The sequence below is a fragment of the Manis javanica genome, chromosome 15 (assembly GCF_040802235.1).
Source record: "Manis javanica isolate MJ-LG chromosome 15, MJ_LKY, whole genome shotgun sequence".
Classification (NCBI taxonomy): domain Eukaryota; kingdom Metazoa; phylum Chordata; class Mammalia; order Pholidota; family Manidae; genus Manis; species Manis javanica.
This window is the reverse complement of record NC_133170.1, coordinates 80,713,936-80,737,451: the sequence shown is the minus strand read 5'-3', so window position 1 is coordinate 80,737,451 and position 23,516 is coordinate 80,713,936. Positions and strand designations below refer to the sequence as shown.

General features: G+C 38.8%; 1 protein-coding gene across 2 annotated transcripts in view; it reads left to right on the top strand.

Moving 5' to 3' along the window:
• The window catches only part of PITPNB (phosphatidylinositol transfer protein beta), a 61,138-nt gene that overhangs the window by 6,050 nt on the left and 31,572 nt on the right, over positions 1-23,516 (top strand). For both annotated transcript variants that reach the window (XM_036993339.2, XM_036993341.2), the window contains exons 3-7: positions 1,166-1,311; positions 11,525-11,616; positions 12,233-12,240; positions 12,752-12,826; positions 14,478-14,561. In XM_036993339.2, coding sequence (XP_036849234.1) covers positions 1,166-1,311; positions 11,525-11,616; positions 12,233-12,240; positions 12,752-12,826; positions 14,478-14,561 — 405 coding nt within the window. The remainder of the gene's footprint in view (positions 1-1,165; positions 1,312-11,524; positions 11,617-12,232; positions 12,241-12,751; positions 12,827-14,477; positions 14,562-23,516) is intronic.

The following is a 23,516-nucleotide window of genomic DNA, read 5'->3' as shown; positions in this document are numbered from 1 at the left end:
TTTTTTATGCATTTAAAAAATGTATTTGATTCTAGCTTCCTAAACCATTCCAAATTGAGTGTGTTTTAATTAACCGGCAAGATAGCATCATATGCCCATGGGGTTTTTAGGTAGGAATATTTACTGAACTTAAAACTACCTTGTTTTGTGTCCCTCAAACAAAATGTTAATTTTGAATTACTAGGTTTTAGATGTAGCTTTTCTTTGAAAATATGCTTATAAAAAAGAAAAACATTCTTCAGGCTGTCTTCATTCAGAGAAAGAAATTTAGCCAAATTAGAAGAGATTAGAGATAGTGCCATGATTGAGTCACTGGAAGAAATCAGAATACAAAAACTTGGCTTTTTATCATCTGTTGGACCTGTTGGCCATTCCAGGTTAGCATATAACAATACTGCCTACTCAGAGATACTGGTGGAGACCACTAAGAATTAGGGTTCACTTTAAAATGAAATCGAAACTGTCAGCAATTTCTTATCTTTTATGGCAATACTTGAATATTGACAGTACTTTAAGAGCAGTTTCAATTTACTGGAGAAATTCATAATTAACAGCTCTGATCCTGTGTATCCAGTACTGTTTCTGTTTGGGTTGGCAAGGGCCAAATTGGGCATATCACTCAGTCCTGGAAAGAGACTAGTAAATCCCAGAGGACTACTAACATTTGAACTGTAATGATTCTGTGTATTTTTCTGTTTTTATGATTATACCATATCCTTCCTCTTTATTATTGAAAATGGTATTCTGGTTGCTCAATATAATTGAATAATTGGCAAAGTAATGATTACAGCCCTGCCATATCATCCTATAATTTTGTGAAATTAAATACAAATGTATAGCTATTATTCAAGAAGAAGAACCAAGTGTCAGGATGTTTTCTCGGCAAGAGGAGAGCACACTGATTAAAGCACCAAAGTATTTGTAAGTAGCAGTTTTCTTAAATAATGAGAATCTTGATAAAGTTTATTGAAGCTGTATAATCATCTGGTGGTGTTTGTCTTCCTAAAGGTATTCATTTGTAATTTGAGTCATGTTTTCATATAGAACATATGTGCTGAATGGTTTGGGTATGCTTTTCTGTGTCATCTGTTGTAAGACTTTTGGCATAGGAAGTTTCCACAGTTACTACTGATTTATTGAAATTCTTCACTCTTTGAAATTTCAGTATCAGGTTGGGCAGCTTTACTCTGTTGCAGAAGCTAGTAAGAATGAGACTGGTGGTGGAGAAGGAATTGAAGTCTTAAAAAATGAGCCTTATGAAAAGGATGGAGAAAAGGGACAGTATACACACAAAATTTATCACCTTAAGAGGTAAGCAGGTTGTTCAGATTTGATACTTAGTCATTATATTGAATAATTATGCTTTAAGTATCTAGTTTATTAAGCTTATAAGTACCTAACTTACTAGTAGATGCTGAGGTACTTTATAAATTTCATTATGACAATACGTTGCATTTTAATTTTTTGAGAGAAGTACCCTGCCCCTTTATTGGTTATTTTTAAATTATAAAAGTACTGTATCTGCTAACAGCGAAGCAAAACTGAAGGAACAAAGCAGCAGCAGATTCACAGACTCCCAAGAAGGGACTAGGGTTACCAAAGGGAGGGGTGGGGGAGAGGAGGGAGGGAGAAGGGGATTGAGGGGTATTATGATTGGCTCACAAGGTGTGGGGGGGCGGGTCACAGGGAAGACAGTGTAGCATAAAGAAGACAAGTAGTGACTCCGTGGCATCTTACTACACTGATGGACAGTGACTTCAGTGGGGCATGGGGGGGACTTGATAATATGGGTGAATGTAGTAACCACAATGTTTTTCATGTGAAACCTTTATAAGGATGTATATCAATGATACCTTAATAAAAAATAAAATAAAAAGTACTCTATCTGCTTGTAAAACAATTGAGACAACAGAGATGATTATAAAATAAAAACTTAATTCCCACCCCTTGCTATTACATATCCATAACCCCAGAGAGGAACACTAGAAACAGTTCAGGGTTTATCCTTCCAGGTCATTTTCTATACATAATCAAATAAGTTTTAAAAAAAACAAACATCTATATCGCTTGTATCATTTTTGTTTTCTCTAACAAATGGGGTTACCATACTGTACATACGGTTCTGCAGTTTGCTTTATGTTTCATGCAGTGATGTATCCTGAATATCCTTCCATGTTGTTATTTAATGTCCATGTCATTCTGTTTAAAGCTGAGTGAAATTTCTTATGGACATAGCATAGTTTATTTAACCATCCAAATGGTAAGTCAGTTTAGGTGTTTGAGGTATTTTTGTTTGTTACAAATAATATTTCTGTGAACATGGTTGTGCATAAGTCTTCCTGCTCTGGGCCACTGTTTCTCTAGGAGGAATTTACATGAGTAGGATTGCTGAAAAGACATGCTCATTTAAAATTATGATGCTACTGCCACATTGCCCTCCAAGAGTTTCATACTGTTCATTTTCCTTTGTTTTTCTTTTTCATTTTTTGCCAATTTGATATGCATAGTCTTGTTTGAATTTGCATTTCTTTATTAGTGAAGTTAAATGTCTTTTCATATTAATTGATCATTTAAATTTCTTTTGTGACTTGATTGTTCAAATCCTTTGTTCATTGTTTTTGTCTCTTTGGTTTGTAGAATTTCTTTTGTACATTCTCTCACGTTTAGCAGTCTAATCTCTATCTTTGGCATAAATATTTTAAAAGAGGGAGTGCGTACCAATATTTACCCAAAGGCAAAAGAACAGTAATGGTTTTTAAGAGTCTCTTTTGTCAGTAGTCTGTCTGGTTTATTACAGGTAGAAGGGGATCTTTGCTCTTCTCTGGGCCTTACTCTCTTAATATTGAAATGAAACGCCCATGTTTTGTAGAGCTCTTTAAAGTTGTAGATGAGCTGTGATGATAAGTATTTTTCATATTTTCTTAGTTAAGGCTACTGTTTGGTTTAAGTGACACGTGAATATAAAGTAGGTTATCACTTTATAGAACCTTAAGTTTTATTATTACTTTCTTTTAGGACACAGCATTTCTTTGTTTCTGATGTAGTTTAAATAGTTTAAATGAAGAAAATATCTCTGCTCTATCAATTATCCATAAAGATTGTCTTATTCATGTCTTCTTTTTGTTAGCACCCTAAGTATATCTAAAAATATGTGTCACTTGAGAGAAAATTTTTTGGTATTTTAGATGATATGGTCTCTATCATACTTAGAGTATTGAATTTATGTTTACTCAGCTTTATTTTTCTAGCATTTTACTTTTACTCATTTAATTGAATTTTATCAATACATAAAAATTCTTTTATTACAAACATTCAGTTCACTCTGGGGTTCTAAAACAAACCAAGAAGTTTGACATATAAAAATTTTCTGTGGTCTGTGATGTCCATACGTGAATAAACTTGAAACAAATTAAAAATATCTTGCCTTTGAAAACTAAGATTTGGAAATTGGGGAAATGTTTGCTGTATTACTACATGGAAACCAAGTTGCTAAATATGTACCTAAATGCAAATATGTGATATATTATAGATATAAAAAATTAGCGAAAGCCTAGAAAGAGTCATTAAAATGTTGAGCATTTTTCCCTTGGTGATAGGATTATAGATAATTTAAAATATTTTTACTTTTCTGTATTTTTAATGAGAAGAAAAAGATAAATATTATTTTCAAAACATCTGATTTAGATAGCATTCCAGCCATAAATAATGAACCTCTTTAAGTTGAAGAGGGTTATATAAATACAGTTAGTGCAAGTGATACTATTGTTCTGGAAAGCTTATTTGGGGATGAAGTTCACAATTCTCTCAGGCTTTTACTAGATAAAGGAAAACTTTGGCTCTCTGGAGTGCTCTCAGGGCTGCTTCATTCCTAGAAGGAGCTGAAATCACTCCACAGCACCCTTTGGTTTTACTCTTTCATGTACTCATTTACTCCTGCAAAATAGGTGATATACACATTCTGCATAAGAAGACACTAAGGTCATATTTACCCATGATTACAGCTAGTGAGTGGAAGAATGACCACTGAGACCTGGGTTCTCTGATTTCTCATCCCATGCACTTTGGGTCACAGGTAAGTAAGCAGTCCCAAGTGCCTGATACCCAGCACTCAGGACCCAGGAAGCACACATGTTCCATGAGACAGGAGGGAGGCAGTCTGATTGGAGGCTCAGGGCTGTTAGGAGGCTGGCCTGTCACACAAAGATGGCAGCTGTGGGCAGAAGCATGGGGAGGCATGAGACAGGAAAGAGGATGGCAGTAATGGTTTTTAGCTACTGTGACAGATAGTAGCCATTCTGACATGAAAAACAACCAAAAACCTGTCCATAATAAGACAAAATGGGGACCAACTGTTGCTGTAGTCTTGGGGAGGGAATGGTCGTGGAGCAAGGGCAGTCAGATGTCAACACTCAGAGTCGTCAGTGTTGTACTGAAGGTACAGTTGTCGCAGGATAACTGTGTTATGGAAGGGCAAAGAATCATTTAGCAGGAAGGGCTGAGGCCTCACGGTGCCCTAGGAAAGACTGAAATCATGACACAGGGCTGGTGGTGCAGTTCCGTCCGTGTCCTGCAGGGGCCTCAGATCAGTACTCATGAAGACACACCCACAGCTCCTGGAGAGTTTTAGAGCTCGCTCTCCCTGGAGAAATTAAATTTGTGTTGCAGTAATAGATGTTCCCTTTTTTAGCATTTACTCCACTGGATAACCAGTAGTGCTGTGTGTATTCCCACTGTATAGTATCCATAGAATTAAGGTCTTGTCAAGTTTGGCTGGCTAAATTGGTTGGCTAAGGTCACCAACACCTTACTTTACATTTCAGGTATTTGAAATTCTGGGATCTGCTTTACCCAGTGTATTTAAGGTCTCTAGATTTCCTGGCGAATATGCTTTCCCATTCTAGCATCTAGAAAAAGTTTTCTCGATAATGTATACACACTTAATTGTAACCAGAAGATTAAGAGACGGTCTTGGCAAGTTAGTAAAAAATATGAAATTTAGTGACCATTGCAAGGCATGTTTTTTCCCTTAAATCTCAGATAATTGTCTTCTTACAGGATAATGAGATTCTTCCCATATCTTCTGATAACTTTGTAGTAAGTAGTAGCCCAGGTTCTAAGCAGCAGATCTAGTAGTAACTAGTCTTCCTGTGCTCCAGTCAATGGAAGTGGTCTAGGTGGGGAATTCATTCACTTCCCATAGCAACTTTCCCTGTGTCACTGCTGTTGGAAGCAGAAATAGACTGTGAACCAGGCAGGCATTGGGACTCCAGAACCTGCCTGCTTTATCATTTTGCTTTACTGCTGAACCCTGTGGGAGGGTTAAAATATTTTCCATTTCCTAAAGTGAACTCCAAAGGAGTTTACAGAGAAATTCTTCTAAGACCACAGATTTCACTGTAACTCTCATAAGTCGATAATGTCTCAAGTCTTCTTCCAAAATAAACTTAACAAGGTATTCAAGGTTATCCATGTTATCTCCAGTTGTTATAACTGTCCAGAATAAATAACTGTGCAACTTCTGACGTTAGGTTGCTCCTAACCTGCTTGGTTTCTCAAGCACAGCTCAGCTCTATCCTGTGCAGAGGTGTTCTTGACTACTTTTATTCTTCCCTAAACTCTGTCACTTTTAGTCACTTCTACTCATTTTGATACCTAATGATGTATTCCCATACATGTACATATTTGTCTTGTTGACCCCATTTAGTATAAAAGTTTGAGTATGTTTCCGTAAGTTAAGAGTGGATGGTGGGGATGGAGGACTGAGTTTATTGGGCAGAGAATTTTAAAGCTAAGCAAGGAAATGTGTTGCAGCTTTTGAATGGCATTTCAGAGAAAAACTTGGAGCTCTCCCGAGACTCCATAGAACACACTGACCAATCCTTTTGTTTGTTTTTTTCTTCCTTCTTGGGGAAAATGAGATTTACTCTTTTTTATTCCTCATAAGCTTTATTCCTTCAGTCTTCAGTCAATCCTAGATGATGGAGAATTAAAAAAAAAATGCCAACTGCAGAATGGCCTTGTTCCCCAAAGGTTGAAACAGCATAGGTTTAATTGAAAATCATTAAAAAAATTCCATGTGGTTCTGTAAGCAAAAAGTTATTTGGTAGGAACTAAAGTTATCCTCATGCTTAAAAATGAGAAGTTTAAATCACCTGAGAATGCAAACATTGATTATATATGATGATTCACAGAGAGCCTTTTTGAGTAAGAATATGCTAAGAAATTAGTAACTGTAAGCCAAATGCAGTAATTCATTCTTGAGTTGAGCTCATTAGCTTTCAACACCAATTTTTTTTTGTCAGATATAGTTTAAATTTTTTAAATAAGAGTCTTAAATTTCATGCAGTTCAAAAGTTTTCTAAATCAAAAGTGATCCTGTTCCAGAAGACCATCAGAGATATTTCTGAAATATATTGTCTCTATAGTATATTTCATTTATCATTGCTGTTCTCCCTTTTTTGTATGAAAATCCCCTCTTTCTTTCTGTCTCTTTTTGTAAGTCTCCAAAACTTCAATCTTTTTATAGCTCCTAGAAGTTAGCCAACTTGTGTCTGGTTATTTTATTCCTGTTCCACAAGTTGGAATTTTAAAAGATTTTGCAGTTTTTCCCCTTATATCTCCGTGTCTTCTTTCTTTATTCCATCTCCATTGCCACTACATTAATGCAGGTTACCACTCTCTCTCTCTTGAGTTCTCCAGTTGCTTCCAGCCTGATCTCTAATACCAGTTTTAGCTTTCATATTTAGTCCTTTAATCCTCTTTGAGTTAATGTTTGGCCTCCATCCATTCTTGCCCACTCCAGTTAATTTCCATTTTACTTGAGTGACAAAGCCAGAATGATCTTAAAACTTAAATCAGTTGTATCATTCCCCTTAAAACCTTCAGTAACTTCCCATCTTACAAAGAATAAAGTTCAAACTCTTTGGACTGTAAAATGGGCTCCAGTGTGATCTGTGTGCCCACCTCATCATCCTCACCTTGTGTCCATCCCTCTGTCCTTGCTCATTCTAGTCTAGCCGTACTGCAGGCCTCAGAATGGTCCAGACATGCCAAGTCTTTTGCACTTTTAGGACCTTTCGCCTATAAGCTCTGTTGGATGTCAGGGAGGCCTTTTTGGGCATCTTTGCCCCACCTACTCACTTGCCCCGTGCTATTCCTTAACTTCATTGCACTTCAGGAGGTAAAATTCTCTGCCTTATTGTTTGCTGCTGTTTTCTGCTTCCATTCCTGGAAGGAAAGCACCGAGTAGGAATTACATGTGTGCTACATACTGTTATTTACACAGTCCTTCGCCCAGTGGACACTCAGTAAATACTTGAGTGAATGAATGAAGTACCTAATGTATTTAAGGTGTATTTCATTTGGTTATAACGTGGAAGATTACTTTATCTATGGCAGTTAATCTTGTCTTCAGATTCCTCATGTTTTCCTATGTTTTGATGTGTATCCACAGGACTGAAAAGGATGGAAAACAATAGTTTTGCTCATTTGTTTATAAATAGATGTAAAAATTTCATGGGAAAAGTGCAGTTTGAAATGATTTGCCAAGGTATTATCAGGAACAGGGTTTAAAAAAAAAATGATGCTCTTGGGACAGGAGAAGTTCAGTGTACATTACAGTAATTTGTTCTCTCTCTCTTAAACCTTGTAAGTCCTTTGTTTTCCTGTATCACTATGACAGAGTTGATAGTATTTTCAGTTACCTTGGCTTCATTTTTCCGAAACATGAATCTTACCAAGATTTGAAAAGAGTAAGTGCTCAAAGAATTAGCCCTCCTTCATTTTATCTTCTAAGGCTGTACAGCAGCACAGGTAAATATCGTGATGCCCTTGGACTCTCACTCTTCCTCCTGTCTGCGATAGCAGTTCTTCAGCTTTTCTTTGCCAGGGTTGAATGTGCCTCAGTGGGGGAAGCTCCAAACCATATACCCATTCCTGTGTTCTGAGGAGACCACAAAGGGCCATCCATACTGCCTTTCTGTAGCTACTCTGGCTGGCCTGGGGTTCGTCACATCTGCCTTGCTTAGCCTCCCAAATTCAGCATGGGAATGTCTCCAACTGCTTAATCATATTACGGGGCCAGAAGTCCTCTCTGGGTCCCAAGTTTCCTTTGTTCTTCTCTTAATTTAGGAAATTAAGTTGTGCTTGAAATGCCTCAGAGAAGCAGCTCTGATGTGGAAAAAAATGCACAGGGCTTGAAGTTGGAGAATATAGTTTGGCATATGGTCATTGAGCCACTTAAATGCTGGGTATATGAAATAATAAATTAGTGCTTACCTCACAGTGCTTTTGGGAGATTTAACTGAAGAAAGGTATGTGGAAGTACCTAGCTCCTTGTCAGCTACTAATTAAAAAGCAATGACTACCGTTCATTGGGCGCTTACACTATGCAGTGTGCTAATCACACATTACAGATATGATCTGATTGAATCCTCTCGGGAACTCTGTGTGGTAACATGAGCTTCATTCAACGTATGAGGAAGTTCAGAGAGCCAAGCATTATGCCCAAGGTCACACACACAGCTTCTAAATGATGATGTTGAGTTTTGAATCCAATCTCTGAAAAGCCTGTGCATAAAACTTTTCTCTACAGTGGGCTCAAATCAGTAAAAACATTCATTTCATTTTCATTTCTTTGAAGACTGGTTAGACTGATTTTTCCATATTCTTATAAACCAGTTGTGTTTTCTGTTTGTCATGTACGGATGTCCTTTGCCCATTTATCTTTTAGGGTCTCTTCTCATCATGTATTTGCACAAACTCATAGTGTATTAATTACATATTTAACCCTTCTCCTCTGACCATACTTTAGGCAGCAAGCGAAATTCATCTTCCCAACCTACAGAATTTTATACTTGACCATGTTTTAAAGTCTCATTTCTACATGGGTCCTTCACATCACCATTTTTCTTTTAGGTTTATTCTGTAAAATATATTAAACTTTAATTCAGAGATACTTTGTTATTTTGGAGCTTCTTTTTTTTGCATTAAGAAACAGTGTAGTGTAAAGTACTCAGAACAGTATGGTGCTGGCATAAGAGCAGAACCAAACATCAGTGGAACAGAATAGAGAGCCCAGAAATACACCTACACATATATGGTCAATTAATAAATGATAAAGGAACCATGGATATATAATGGAGAAAAGACAGCCTCTCCATTTACCAGTGTTGGGAAAACTGGACAGCTACATGGAAGAGAATGAAACTGGATTACTGTCTGTCTAACTCCTTATACAAAAGTAACTCAAAATGTATTAAAGACCTGAATGTAAGACATGAAACCATAAAACTCTTAGAAGAAAACATAGGCAAGAATCTCTTGAATGTAAGCATGAGCAGTTTTTTTCCTGGACATGTCTCGTGGGCAAGGGAAGCAAAATAAAAAATGAACAAGTGGGACTACATCAAACTAAAAAGCTTCTGTACAGCAAAGGACACCATCAGCAGAACAAAAAGGCATCCTACAGTATGGGAGAATATATTCGTAAATGATTCATACAGTAAGGGGTTAACAACCAAAATAAAGAACTCACACGCCTCAACACCAAAAAAACAAAACCAGATTAAAAAATGGGTGGAGGACCTGAACGGACATTCTCCAAAGAAGAAATTCAGATGGCCAGCAGGCACATGTAAAAATAGATGCTCCACATAGCTAATTATCAGGGAAATGCAAATCAAAACCACAATGAGGTACCACCTCATACCTGTTAGAATGGCCACTATCCAAAAGACAAAATAAATGATGATGAGGATGTGGAGAAATGGGAACCATCCTACACTGTTGGTGGTAATGTAAATTGACCCAGTAATTCCACTTCTAGAAACTTAGCCAAAGAAAACAAAATGCCTGATTCAAAAAGGTATATGCACCCCTGTGTTTATTGCCACATTATTTATGATAGCCAAAGTATGTAAGCAACCTAAGTGTCCATCAGTAGATGAATGGATAAAGAAGATGTGGTACATATACACAATGGAATATTATTCAGCCATAGAAAAAAATCCTGCCATTTGCAACAACATGGATGGATCTAGAGGGTATTATTCTAAGTAAAACAAGCCAGGTGGAGAAAGACAAATACCAAATGATTTCACTTACTTGTGGAATCTAAAAAAAAAACAAAAAGTGAATAAAGCAGCACTAGACTCAGACACTGAGAAGTGACTGGTGGTTGCCATGGGGGAGGGGTTAGGGAGGATAAGTAAGTAGGTGGGGAGGGCAAGGGGGATAAAAGGGCACAAAAATTCTCAATCGAAGTTGGTCACGGGGACAGTAATACAGCATGGAGAATATAGTAAATGATTCTGTAACATCTTTGTTCCTTCAGTTTTTCTTTGTTCTTATACCCCACATATGAGTGAAGTCATTTGGTACTTGTCTCTCTCTGCCTGGCTTATTTCACTGAGCATAATACCCTCTAGCTCCATCCATGTTGTTGCAAATGGTAGGAATTGTTTTCTTCTTATGGCTGAGTAATATTCCATTGTGTATATGTACCACATCCTCTTTACTCATTCATCTGCTGATGGACACTTAGGTTCCTTCCATTTCTTGGCTATTGTAAATAGTGCTGCAATAAACATAGGGGTGCATCTGTCTTTTTCAAACTGGGCTGCTGCATTCTTAGGGTAAATTCCTAGAAGTGGAATTCCTGGGTCAAATGGTATGTCTATTTTGAGCTTTTTGAGGAACCTCCATACTGCTTTCCACAATGGCTGAACTCATTTACATTCCCACTAGCAGTGTAGGAGGGTTCCCCTTTCTCCACAACCTCGCCAACATTTGTTGTTGTTTGTCTTTTGGATGGTGGCGATCCTTACTGGTGTGAGGTGATATTTCATTGTGGTTTTAATTTGCATTTCTCTGATGATTAGCAATGTGGAGCATCTTTTCATGTGTCTGTTGGCCATCTGAATTTCTTCTTTAGAGAACTGTCTATACAGCTCCTCTGCCCATTTTTTAATTGGATTATTTGCTTCTTGTTTGTTGAGGTGTGTTGACGTAGTAACTGCACTAGTGGCGGTGAGGATTTAATGTGGGTAACTTGAACCTCTGTGTTGTATGTTTGAAGCCAATATAAGATTGCATATCAAAGATACGTCAATAAGTTTTAAAAGTAATAAAACCACTTTTACATAATTATGAGGAAAAATAATGTAGTGTAGACCGATATACAAGAGCACCTCTCTGTTGTAGTATGTGCAGGTTGAATAGCTTCAGTTAACTCATACATTCCACATTAGGGGAGTAGATCAAAGGCCTGTAAGAAAGAATTGCTTTTTTTTAAAAATCTAGTATGTGGTTCAACATACTCTTAATCATTTTGTTGTTTTTATATTTTCCACTTGATTATTTTGGGATTGAAAATAAAACTGTTGGTAACAGTCTTAAACACAAGTTCATAAAGCTTAGTACATAATCACCTTTGATTATAGTACTCTTTGAAGCAGTCTTACAGATGCCAACAAAAAAGTGAGGGTGCTGTTGAAAAATATATCCTGTATTTCTCTCCTCGCAGCAAAGTTCCTGCATTTGTGAGGATGATTGCTCCTGAGGGCTCCTTGGTGTTTCATGAGAAAGCCTGGAACGCATACCCTTATTGTCGGACAAGTAAGCCTGGTTCCTGGCAGCCATCCCACCCTTCTCCTCCACTGCTGAAGAGGAAAGGGACTCCCAGTGCCAATGTATTTGGGAAGGGTGACACCACACAGGGCCTTCTGTGGATTCTTGGGTCGTCACTGCACGAGCTGTGGCAGAGGGGAGACCGCACTGGGTTCCTCCCCCTAGACCTTTGTGAGGGGCATGGGTCCACTCCCACCTCACGGTACCTTGGCTGACTGTAGTCTCCAAGAGCGAGCAAATGAATGCAGGAACTTTAAAGGTCATCCACACTCAGAAGCGTCTTTGAGTATAGTTTCAACAATATTTTACTTACATTGTCCTATAATAATGGAGGAATGTGACAGACTTCTGAAACAGTTTCCTGTTTTGCTTTTATGACATTATTCCTTTTATCATCATTGTAAGATTATTGACTGCATAACCTAAAGTATCCTATAGTGTCACCTGTGTAGAAATTGCATTTTGCAGACATAAATTACCGAATGTTCTGTTTTCAGGCAGTTTGGTCTTTGTGACATTAAATATTGTGACAGATTTTTTTGACTCTAATTAATATTCTGACATTTTTTCCCCCTTTTTTGCTTGCCTGTCCATTGTGTCTCAGTTGTAACGGTGAGTAAAACTATTTTTATGTCACATACTCTTCATCTTTAAACTTTGCTTTACATGGTAATTACTTTCATCCATTCCTTGCTTTTTTATTAAGACTGCCCACCCTTGCATGGCTCCCCCTTGGTGCTGCTGCCACCAGCCCACACTCTACCTCACATTCCCGATGTTAGTGGGCTTTTTGCACTTTTGTCTCAGAATCTCCCTATTGACTCTGTTTTGCTTCTGTTACTTCCTCTGAATGCCAGGTTTGCTCACCAAACCTCACAGCTTCTTTAGTATTAGCCCTATATGCTGCATGACAAGTAGGGTGCTTTAAATTATTTAAAAGCATACAGCATTCGGTTGGCCTGACAAGTCTGTAAAAATAGATAGCTAATGATGTTTTGTCACTTGAGGATCAGTTTTCCTGTGATCAAAGCATGGATACTTATGCTGGGACAGGCTCCTGCCAACATGTGCCCCAAAGAACGGGAGAAAGATCACTGTCATTTTGCTGTTGTGTTTTCTGCAGAATGAATATATGAAAGATGATTTCTTCATTAAAATTGAAACATGGCACAAACCAGACTTGGGAACATTAGAAAATGTAAGTTTCAACTCGGCTTTCAGCGCAGAAAATGGGGATAACTGTAGTTCATTTTGTCGTCACCTAATTGAGGCCACCTGCATTAGACTAGTACCTGGCCACACCAGGGTGTGTCAGACAGTAGGGTGGCGAGCCAGCATCCAGAAACAGATGGGCTCTCCCCATCAGTCCCTTTACTGGGGTATGTGGAGTGTACTTTGGGGAGGTTGCTTTCTTTAGCTGGGGCAGGGAGAGCATAGATAAAGTTCACTGATAATTCCCAAACCAGTTTTAGTGTGAATTTTAGGTTTCTTTCATCTTTTCATCTCTGTATTTGCTAGAACTGCTGTACATAGCAGAATTGATGGCTTAATTTTCACCTCCATTCCTCTTTGCTGGAATATGGGTTGATGTCAGAGAAATGGCCAAAAGGCAGGAAGGAGATAATATTTTGAATATTTTGAATATTTAGACAAAAATAGTTTTGTCTAACAAAAATAGTCTATAGTTTGTTTTATTTCATTTCTCTTTGTCATTTATAGGTACACGGGTTAGAAATGGTGACAAGTTCCTGATTTTTACAAATTGGTGCACTTTTATCGCTAAAATAAATTTCAGGAAAATCAGGACTCAGTGTAATCATTAACTTTTGGTAAGGTTCGTCAGGGAACTTAGAAGAGCATCTGGTATAGGGCGATATCCTTGGCCTAGTGGTCCTCAAAACTGTGGTCCCTGGGCTAGCAGCACCTGGGATTTGTTAGAAGTGCAAATTCTCAGGCCCCAACCTGTACCTACTGAGTTAGAATCTCTGTTTTCTGGTGTGTGCTCCAGTTTTAGAACAACTGTTCCAACCTTATGACCCTCTGTCATAGGGAAGTAGGTTAATTGTGAATACCATGGAGTCTCTTTTTAACTCTGCTTTTATGTTATTGGTGCCAACTAATAGAACTTCTGAATGATAATTGCAGTATTTGACTTGAGTTTTTCTTCCAGGTGATAATTTGACACTTCATATTGTTTTTTTCATAGTAACTCTAAAATTTAGAGTCTAAATGAGATGATTTGGCATGCTTTAGTCTGTGTGTGAATCTGCCATTTCTGACTTTGAAATGGGCATATCTTTGGCAGTTTTTAAACAGTTCTTAACTGCTTCATAGATGGAGTTTCAGAAGTAAGTGATTGAACAATGTAATATATAAGGGAGTTGGCGTCATACTAAAACTGAAGATCTTTCAGATATCAAATTCAGGGGAGGTTTTAGACCGCAGCACCTCTTCTTGAAACGTAATTATACTGTTACTTTCTGTTTTTCTAGGATCTAGAGGTTATGGAGACTTAGTTGTATATCATTTGGGTTAAACACAGATGAGGTACATTTTGTTACATAAATCATCTCTAAAGACTGCCAGAAAATAATGGGGACAAATTTCTGTTAATTTGGCAGCATCCTCACCCCTACCCCGTTTATTTGGGGTTTTAAGGGATTAAAAAAGATTATTCTAGATCCCTCAAAACTTCAGACAGCTAATTTAATGAAATAGCAATCTGGATTTTTTTCTCATAATATAATCTGAGAGACTCACAATAAAGATTAGACATGTTAGTAAAATAGTTTTGTCTAACAAAAATAGTCTATAGTTTGTTTTATTTCATTTCTCTTTGTCATTTATAGGTACATGGTTTAGATCCGAACACATGGAAAACTGTTGAAATTGTCCACATAGATATTGCAGATCGAAGTCAAGTCGAACCAGCAGTAAGTAGCATGTACTACTTGCCATTTTGACCTTTTGCATCTTACATTGAGAAATTATTTTCTTTCTTGTGTGGCCTGCATTTCTACACTGAAGTGAGACTAGAGCTTGGATCTGGGTCTGTGTCACCAAAAGACCAGAGGGTAGGAGAAAGGGTGATTTGTTCATGTGTGCGCATCTAACCTTTGCACAAGTGACTTAAGAAATCCCAGCGAACCAGGGATATGTAGAGGTTTGTTTTCACTTGGGGCGGGGAGGCAGCGCTAACATCATTTTACAAAAGAATTCTTCCTTGAGCTTTTGAAGATAATGTGGGTCAATTATACTTTTGTAGTGTGAATGAAAAAGCAAAAATTTAATTTACTTACAAATATTACAGATAGTTAAGTTGCCATTTGTGGAGAATGGTTGATGGTAGAATATCTCAACTTAATATTACGTAGTTTTCTGTTTTGATTCTTACTCAATGTGAATATTTGTACTCTAGGCTTTTGACTTAATAAAAGAAAATTTTTTCCCCCAGAGTAAAAGACCTTTATTCTCCCCCACCCTCTTCAAATTCAGACCCTGTGTTACTTTGTCAGTTTATAAACATTAGCTCAGCTCTTCTCATAGTGCGCTGGGTACTGCTTTGGTTTTGTGGGACCCTTGTGGCCTCTTTTCATGTTACGACAACCAGTGACCTCCCCCCTCCCAGGCTTGTGAAGAGAGCCAGAGTTTTGGAGTAACAGGCTTACCCCTGGTCTTGTCATAGTAAAGCACAGCAGGTTCACTCAGCACTGTATTTCATTTCATAGCCCTCCCATTTCATTCTCAGTGCTTATTCCCTGAGTAATGTTGTAAGCTGAGCAGAAATAACCCAAACACTGCATGTCTGGTTTCACTGTTAAAATTTAAAGGGAAACCTTTTAAAACAAAACTCTTGACCTTTTCTCAGAAATCACTGGGGTTGGAACTGCCAGCAGTGACCCTCTGCTAGGCGAGGGTGCCTCCCGGATTAGAAGTGAGTGCTGGTAAGGAACCCTTGGCATAGAAGTGCTAACATTTTAGTTGTGCTGCTTTGAAGTTACCTCAACTTTAGGGATATTTCCACCTTTGAAATTATATAGGACTTTTTTAATCCTTAAAAATGAATGTGTGTTTTGTTTTAAAAGCAACATTCAAATGTCTGTTTTTCCCATTTATTTCACTTGGTATCTTTTCCAACCATTACTTACTGTATGTAAGAGAATGGTGATGGGAAGAAAAGTCACTGAGAATGAGTAATGGGTGAGTCAGCCAGGTCAGGATAGCGTTACGTATCTGGAGCAGCAGTGTGGCACACTGGGATTGGGTGCCCCAGGGAAGGCATTCGGATTGTATTGTCAGTGCTTGAAGAAGTTGTGCTGGTCAGACAGAACAGTCTAATCATGCAGCTCATCGCTTTGCATCCTGTTATTCTCTAGCCAAGTACAAGGCACCTTTGGTTTTGCTGGGGGCATGAGTGGTTCTCTGTTGGTGTTCTCAGGCTAAAATGGGTGCTCAGTGTTTTCAGTCATGAATTCAAGTGGAAAGAAGAGTTAAGGCAGATTATGCAGGAGGCCTGGAGGTCCTCGGTTTTACTCCTTCTCCGCCCCAACCTGGTCATCGGGGACAAGAGAAGGCACTGCCTGCCTCAAGGATGCATGACAACAGCACTGTAGATGGGTGCTCCAGATGGAAGGCGCTGCACGTGCAAAGGCTGAGCGGGTGGATCCCTGGGTGGAATGGGGTCTGAGGTGGATAGATAGTGAAAGAGAGAATGGTGGCCCCAGTGAGGAAGCTCTGCCTTGTACACCCATGCAGCTGGGGCTAGGAAAATACATTTGGAAACTAGAGTGGTTTCATATTCAAATTCTGAGGTTCTGCCACCTGCTGGCCTTTCAGTCTTAGATTGCCTGCCTTCTCTGTGCTTGTTTCATCTTGTGTAAAATGGGGCTAATTATCTCACAGGATTAAATGTGAGCCCTTAAAGCAGTGTCTAGTTTAATCAGTATTTGCCATTATTGTCACTATTAGCTACAGCTGTGCAGCAATTCTGAAAGTCTTATGTTCATAGCAAGCATTGGGAGTGAACAAGTGTTTGCATAGGTATTTGTGGTTTCATTCTTTAGTGTTGATAGTTCCTGTTCTCCAGTTTACATCTTAGAGATTAGAAAGATACAAATTTATTTTCAAGGTTACTCAATTCATAGTACCTTTTTTTTATTCTTAATCTTTTTATTGGGTTATTTATCATTTATTGATTGCTTTGTAAGAGTTTTTCCATAAGGATATATATATATTTTTTATTTAAGGTATCATTGATATACAATTTTATGAAGGTTGCACATGAGCCATGCTGTAGTTTCAACATTCATCCATATTACCAAGTCCTCCACCCCCACCCAATTGCAACTGCTGTCCATTACCATAGTAAGATGCTATAGAGTCATTACTTGTCATTTCTATGCTATACTGCTTTCCCTGTGGCCTACTTATGTTGTATATGCTAATTATAATGCCCCTTAATCCCCTCTCCCTCCCTCCCCAACCTCTTCCCTTCCTCTTGGAAACCACTAGTCCCTTCTTGGAGTCTGTGAGTCTGCTACTGTTTTGTTCCTTCAGTTTTGCTTTGTTGTTATACTCCACAAATGAGTGAAGTCATTTGGTACTTGTCTTACTCCACCTGGCTTATTTCACTGAGCATAATACCCTCTAGCTCCATCCATGTTGTTGCAAATGGTAGGATTTGTTTTCTTCTTATGGCTGAATAATATTCCATTGTGTATATGTACCATATCCTCTTTACCCATTCATGTATGAATGGACACTTAGGTTGCTTCCATATCTTGACTATTGTAAATAGTGCTGCGATAAACATAGGGGTGCATGTGTCTTTTTAATTCAGGGGTCTTGTTTTCTTCAGGTAAATTCCTAGGAGCAGGATTCCTGAGTCAAATGGTATTTCTGTCTTCAGTTTTTTGAGGAACATCGTTATTACTTTCCACAATGGTTGAACTAGCTTACATTCCCACCAGCAGTGTAGGAGGGTTCCCCTTTCTCCGCATCCTTGCCAGCATTTGTTGTTCCTTGTCTTTTCGATGTTGGCCATCCAAACTGGTGTGAGGTGGTATCTCATTGTGCTTTTAATTTGCATTATCCCTGATAATTAGTGATGTGGAGCATCTTTTCATGTGCCTGTTGGCCATCTGAATTTCTGCTTTAGAGAAAAGTCTGTTCAAATCCTTTGCCCATTTTTTAATTGAGTTATTTGTATTTTGGGTGTTGAGGCATGTGAGCTCTTTATATATTTTGGATGTTAACCCCCTATTGGCTAAGTCATTCTCCCGTACTGTAGGGTGCTTTTTTGTTCTGCTGATGGTGTCCTTTGCTGTACAGAAACTTTTTATTTTGATGTAGTCCCATTTGTTCATTTTTGCTTTTGTTTCCCTTGCCCGAGGAGATGTGTTCAGGAAAAAGTTGCTCATGTTCATATTCAAGAGATTTTTGCCTATGTTTTCTTGTATGAGTTTTATAGTTTCATGACTTAAATTCAGGTCTCTGATCCATTCATTCATAGTACTTTTTTTTTTATTGTGATAAAATACACACAAAAAATTGTCATTAAACCATTTTAAAATGTATGGTTCTTTGGCATTTCGTACAGTCAGAGCCATCACCACCATCTAGTTCCAAAACATATTCATGGATCCAAAAGGACACCCTGTACCCATTAATAGTCACTCCCTTCTTTTACCACCCAGCCTTTGGCTACTACTAATCTGTTTTCTGTCTCTGTGGATTTACCTCTTCTAGATACTACGTATAAGTGGAATCATGACAAAATGTGCCCTTCCGTTTCTGGCTTCTTTCACTTTAGCACAGTGTGTCAGGGTTCATCCATGTTGTAGCATGTGTCATTATTTCACTCCTTTTATGGCTGAGTCACTGTTTGGTGTATGGATAGACAGACTGTTTTGCTAGATCTTTCATTCCTGGATGGACGTTTGGGTGTTTCCACCTTTCGACTGCTGTGAATGGTGCTGCTGTGCGCATGCATGTCGCAGAACCTTTTTGTCTTTGTGTTTTCTCAGTTGTCAATATTAGAAGTATGGCTGATACCATGTAGAGGTTCTCAGGCCTTTTGATGGTTAAAAAGAAACCCTGACATGCACATTTTCTGCTTATAAAAAGGAAGAGGAACTCTGGGTCTCCTCTTCTCTCTCGTACACCCTCATCTGTCCCCTTTTGGCACAGACTTTAGCCCTGATGCTCTTCCTTTTGTTTCCACCCCATCTCTTCGGCCTCGAATAGTTAGTGTTTGGCTTAAGATGACCTCTTGCAAACACGTGTTTCACCTGGCCATCCTTCCTTCTTCCCAAATCCAAACCAAACATTTGGTTCTCTGTGGAATTACTTTGTTCATTTGTTTCTTCTTTTTTATGTTCCTTGAAAATTCAAGTCCGTGGTGTTGGGGAAAAAGAAGCTTAAGAATGCATTTGCAGTTGTAAAGTGGCAGTGCTGACCTAGCAGTCAGCAGGCGTTGTGTGCCTCTTCAGCCTGGGCTGCCGGCTCACCCTGTTCAGCCTGGGCTGCCAGCTCACCCTACCGCAGCTGCCTGAGATTGGCGTAGTGCCCTCAGAGGCTTGCTGTAGGGTGAGACAAGCCCAGTCCTGCCGTGAAATAGTTAAACAGCAGAGGCTTATGCATGGTCCACAGTACTGAAGTGTTTCAGAGAAAAGAACAAATGATCTGGAAGGATGAAAATCTGAAAAAACTGAGTGGAAGAGTTTGAGTGTGAAGATGCCTAGGATTTTGGTGGGTGGAGCAAGCAGTCCACCCTCATCCTCATTACATTTTTCCCTCTTACCGTCAATTGCTCTGACAGATTATAAACTTGTTTCTCCTTTCCAATTAGAAATCGAACCTCAGAGGGAAAAGTCTTTGTACTTTTAACCATTGTATCCCCAGCTCCTAGAACAGGGCCTGAGGTAAAGTAGGTACCCAGTGATTGTGAGTTAAAGGAATGACTGGATTGTAGGCAAGTGGAGAAGAAATAAAGGTATGATATAGGTGCATTATCCCACACTGAGGGTCAAGTGGGAATGGTTTTTAGAGCTTCCTAGGCCCCATTGCGGTCGGGCTGTGCTTTGCAGAATCGGAATAGTTACTTAGAGCCCAGTGGGGTTATTAGGATTAGATGACTAGAACAAGGGGCGGAGGAGTTCCCTCTGTCCTCCAGCACAGTTCTGCTTGTCTGACATTAGTCTTCACCTTAAGATTTACTTTGAACACACAGTTCTGCAGCCTCAGGAAGTGTGGTTTCAGAGCTAACCTTTCTGTTTCCAAGTGAGGAAACTAAAGCCCAGATAAACTAGTTTTTCTCAAGATCATTTGGCTAATGCCAGAAGTGGAAATTCTCTCAATCCAGTGTTCTTTCCACTGACCCTTAATTCCTTCCAAGCTAAGGTGCTGCTTTGTCTCTTTTCAAAGCTGTCACTTGAACTTGATCTTCCTTCCCTCAAACTGATCTGCCACTGACAACGTTCTGGGCGCTTTCCTGTCTGGGCACACTGCTTGTTCTGGCCTCCCTTCCCCTTCCTCCAAAGTCTGTGTGACCTGGAGGATCTGAATCAGATTCTGTTTCCCAAAAGAAACTTTACTCACGTTGAAATCAGTCTTCCCTTCTGTGAATTTCAGCTTTTGTTCATATCATTGGTGTGTCTTGTTCTCCATGTTCAGGAACACATCCCCTTTACACCGAGTGGTACCTCACAAATATTTGTTGAAGGAACCTGATGAGCTTGAGGATAATAAGCTAACTTCTGTGAGTCAAGAATTTGTATAAAATCAATTTGATGTCAGTTGGATAACACCTGATACCGTGTGCGGCAACAGATGCTCACATACATTGCCTGTGGGAGTATAAGTCCTGTACAACAGAATTACACATGTGCATGCCCTTTGACCCAGCGAAATTCCACTTCTAGAAACTGATCCTACTCAACTGTGAAGTGATAAATATATAAACGTAAGATTGGAAGCAGTCTCAATGTTCTCTATCAGTGGGGAGCTGATGAAAAAAGTGATAGATAGTTCTCCTGTGTGATGGAGTTCAGTTCAGTCATTAAAAGGGAGTGAGCTCTATCCATACTGATGGAAATCCTTTCTAAGATAAGGTGAAGGGAGAAAGATAAATATATGTATAATATACTTCCATCTGTAATACTTTAAAAGGGAGAAAAATATGTATGCACATATTTGCATGTTTATGTCAAGAAAAATGTGGAAGAGGGTGGTAATGCTGATTCCTTCATGACCAGGGGGATCTGGATAGCTGGCGACTGGGGTGGGAGAGCCCAGGTGGCAGAGATGTGAGCAGTGGATTGAGGGGATGTCTCCTCCTCGCTGAGTGTAATCAGTTTTCTATTGCTGGGTGACAAATCACCACAAATTTAGTGGCCATATAATGTAATCAGTGGAGTGCCAGACAGCCCCAAACCAACCAGAGTTTGTTGGTTGGAAGCAAGTAACAGGTCCCGCCTGTGCTTAGGGGAGGAGATTATACTAGAATGTGACTCAGTGAAGAGGGGTCATTTTAGGCTAATGTCTGCCATACCAACCGTCAATAAAACCTGCCCTTCAAGGATTAAAGTGACATGAAAATTGGAAGCTTAGTTACACGAATGGGCCAGCATGGTAGGTTTTCAGTCAGGGGACCTGTGAAGGTTTGGTGATCTTTCAGAGTTCAGATTGTGGCATCTTAACTTCTGGAAGTTATGGTCTTAGTCTGACTGACTTCATTGATTTTCATTTTGTTTTTAAGGAGCTCTGGTTTTTCTTGAATGAGCTAAGTTTTCCAAAAACTTCTTAAATGGCTGAATTTCTTTCCTGCCTATTACTTGTTTTAAAATAAATGAAAACAGTTTATTAGTAATTTTGAGAGGATGAGTGCCCAAGTCTCCCACTGAATCGGGAGAAATGTGAAATAGTTGGGAGTTCAGGAAACCAAGAATATGAAAGTGAAGCTTGACTGTCTTAACTCCCCCTGGTGGCGGTTTTCTGTCACTGCAGGTGGATTTACGACCAACACAGCCCTAAACATTTTTATTCAGTGACCCTTGATTACTCTGAGTGTTTAACACACACTGCTGGGTTGCTGGTGTCAGACGGCTTGGCTCGCATGCCACTCTCCTTGTAGACTTGCTGCTTTGTGGTCATAGTTTTGAACTGTACTGCATCATGAATAGAAGGGATGTGGTTAGACTCACAGTATAACTAAATACTTAGGTGGATGTTTTGACATAGTTACATAGTTAAAGGGTGACATTTTCACAGTAACTCCCGTAACAAGGATTTATTGTAAAATCTGTCAGTGTGACTCAGGGTCACAGAGTAGTTTGCTACAGAATTTATTTAAATATCCGGTTTATTCAGTTTTTTGTTAATGACTTATAGTAAGTCTATATAGGACTGTTACCTATGGCCCTGTTCTCTCCAGAAGATACATTACTGCCCAGTGAAACTAGCTGAGGTGTCTGGGGTTTCTGCATAAATGTCCCCACCCAATTTCTGTCAGCCACCGTACAAAACAGATTTCCTATTTCAGGGGAAAGAGACGTTGTAGTGAAGTGTTGAGGTGTTGCATCCTTTAAGAAGGAAAGTTCCTTCTGCTGGCATTCCGGCAGACCACACCCCTGAGCCCCCCACCTCCATCGCCCCACTCTCTTACCCTCTTCCCCATTTCGAATCTAACTCAGGTATCACTCCTAAAAAACCTTCCTCTTTCCCTCACTAAGTTGGGTACCCATTGGGAACCTGGACTATATGTACTCATCTTCTCTGTTTCTAGGACCTGCCAGGGCCACACATGTCAATATATGACATGAAGTGAGCTTTTCAATAAAAGCTTGGTGGGTCAAAGAGAATTTTCAGATTTTTTCCTCTGTGGTGTTAAAAAAAAAGACAAAGACAGTTTGGAGGAATTGAGTTATCAAATATTAAATGAACAAAGGGCTACTTTAGTTCCTTCTTTATTAATCCTAGATGATAAAGTACATATGATGTGCTTTCAATTCCAGGTTTGTTTCTAAATGAGCAAATACCTGTCAGATTAAAAAGTGTTCTATTAAAAGCAAATTGAATGTGAGTCAAGGTATCCAGCATAAAATATCAGAATATGTTTAAAGTTTTTTTAATTTCTAAAGTTATCATTGATAACAGAACAATAAAAAGTTAAGAATTCTTTCAATGTCCTGATGAAATTAAATGCACATGCATATCTTCAACTCGTTTCCACAATATACACAAATGAGTCAGTTGACATCTGCTTCTGTTTTTTTTTTAAGGTATAAATTTGAATCTGGCCCCTTTTAATCATCTCCAGCACTTTGTCTAAGTAGCTTTCCATGATTTGTATACAAAAGTCACTTCCCAGGAGAGGAAGACTCTTTAAAGTGTAAGCCGAAGTGTACACACGATTAACATCAGAGAGACCTTCGTTTTTGGAAGTAATTTGAAAGAAAATGAGCACAGTTTTAAAAAAAGAGAAATTGGAACCACATTTTAGGTATTTATGTGTAACCAGAAAGGATTGTATCAATCTTCCTCTATAATATGTATTTCCTCTGTAGTACATGCTATGTGACTTTATTCTGGTGATTTCCAAGGGTTATTTTAGTAGAAATGTAAAATTCGAATTTTTAAGGCTCATAGATCTAAAGATGATAAGGCTTAACATCTGCCTAGCTGTTCTTCAGATGTCAGTAATGAGCAAATACTAATGATATGAAAGCATTAAATTGTTTGGGAGATGTAGTTTAAAAATACAGATCTAGTCCATCTTGAAATACAGTAAATTTAATGAGGGAGTGAAGTTTTTTCCCCCCGCATGTTTCAGCATATCAGTGTATTAATTTGTGGTGAAAGATTTTCCCCCAAATAAGGCATTCCAAATC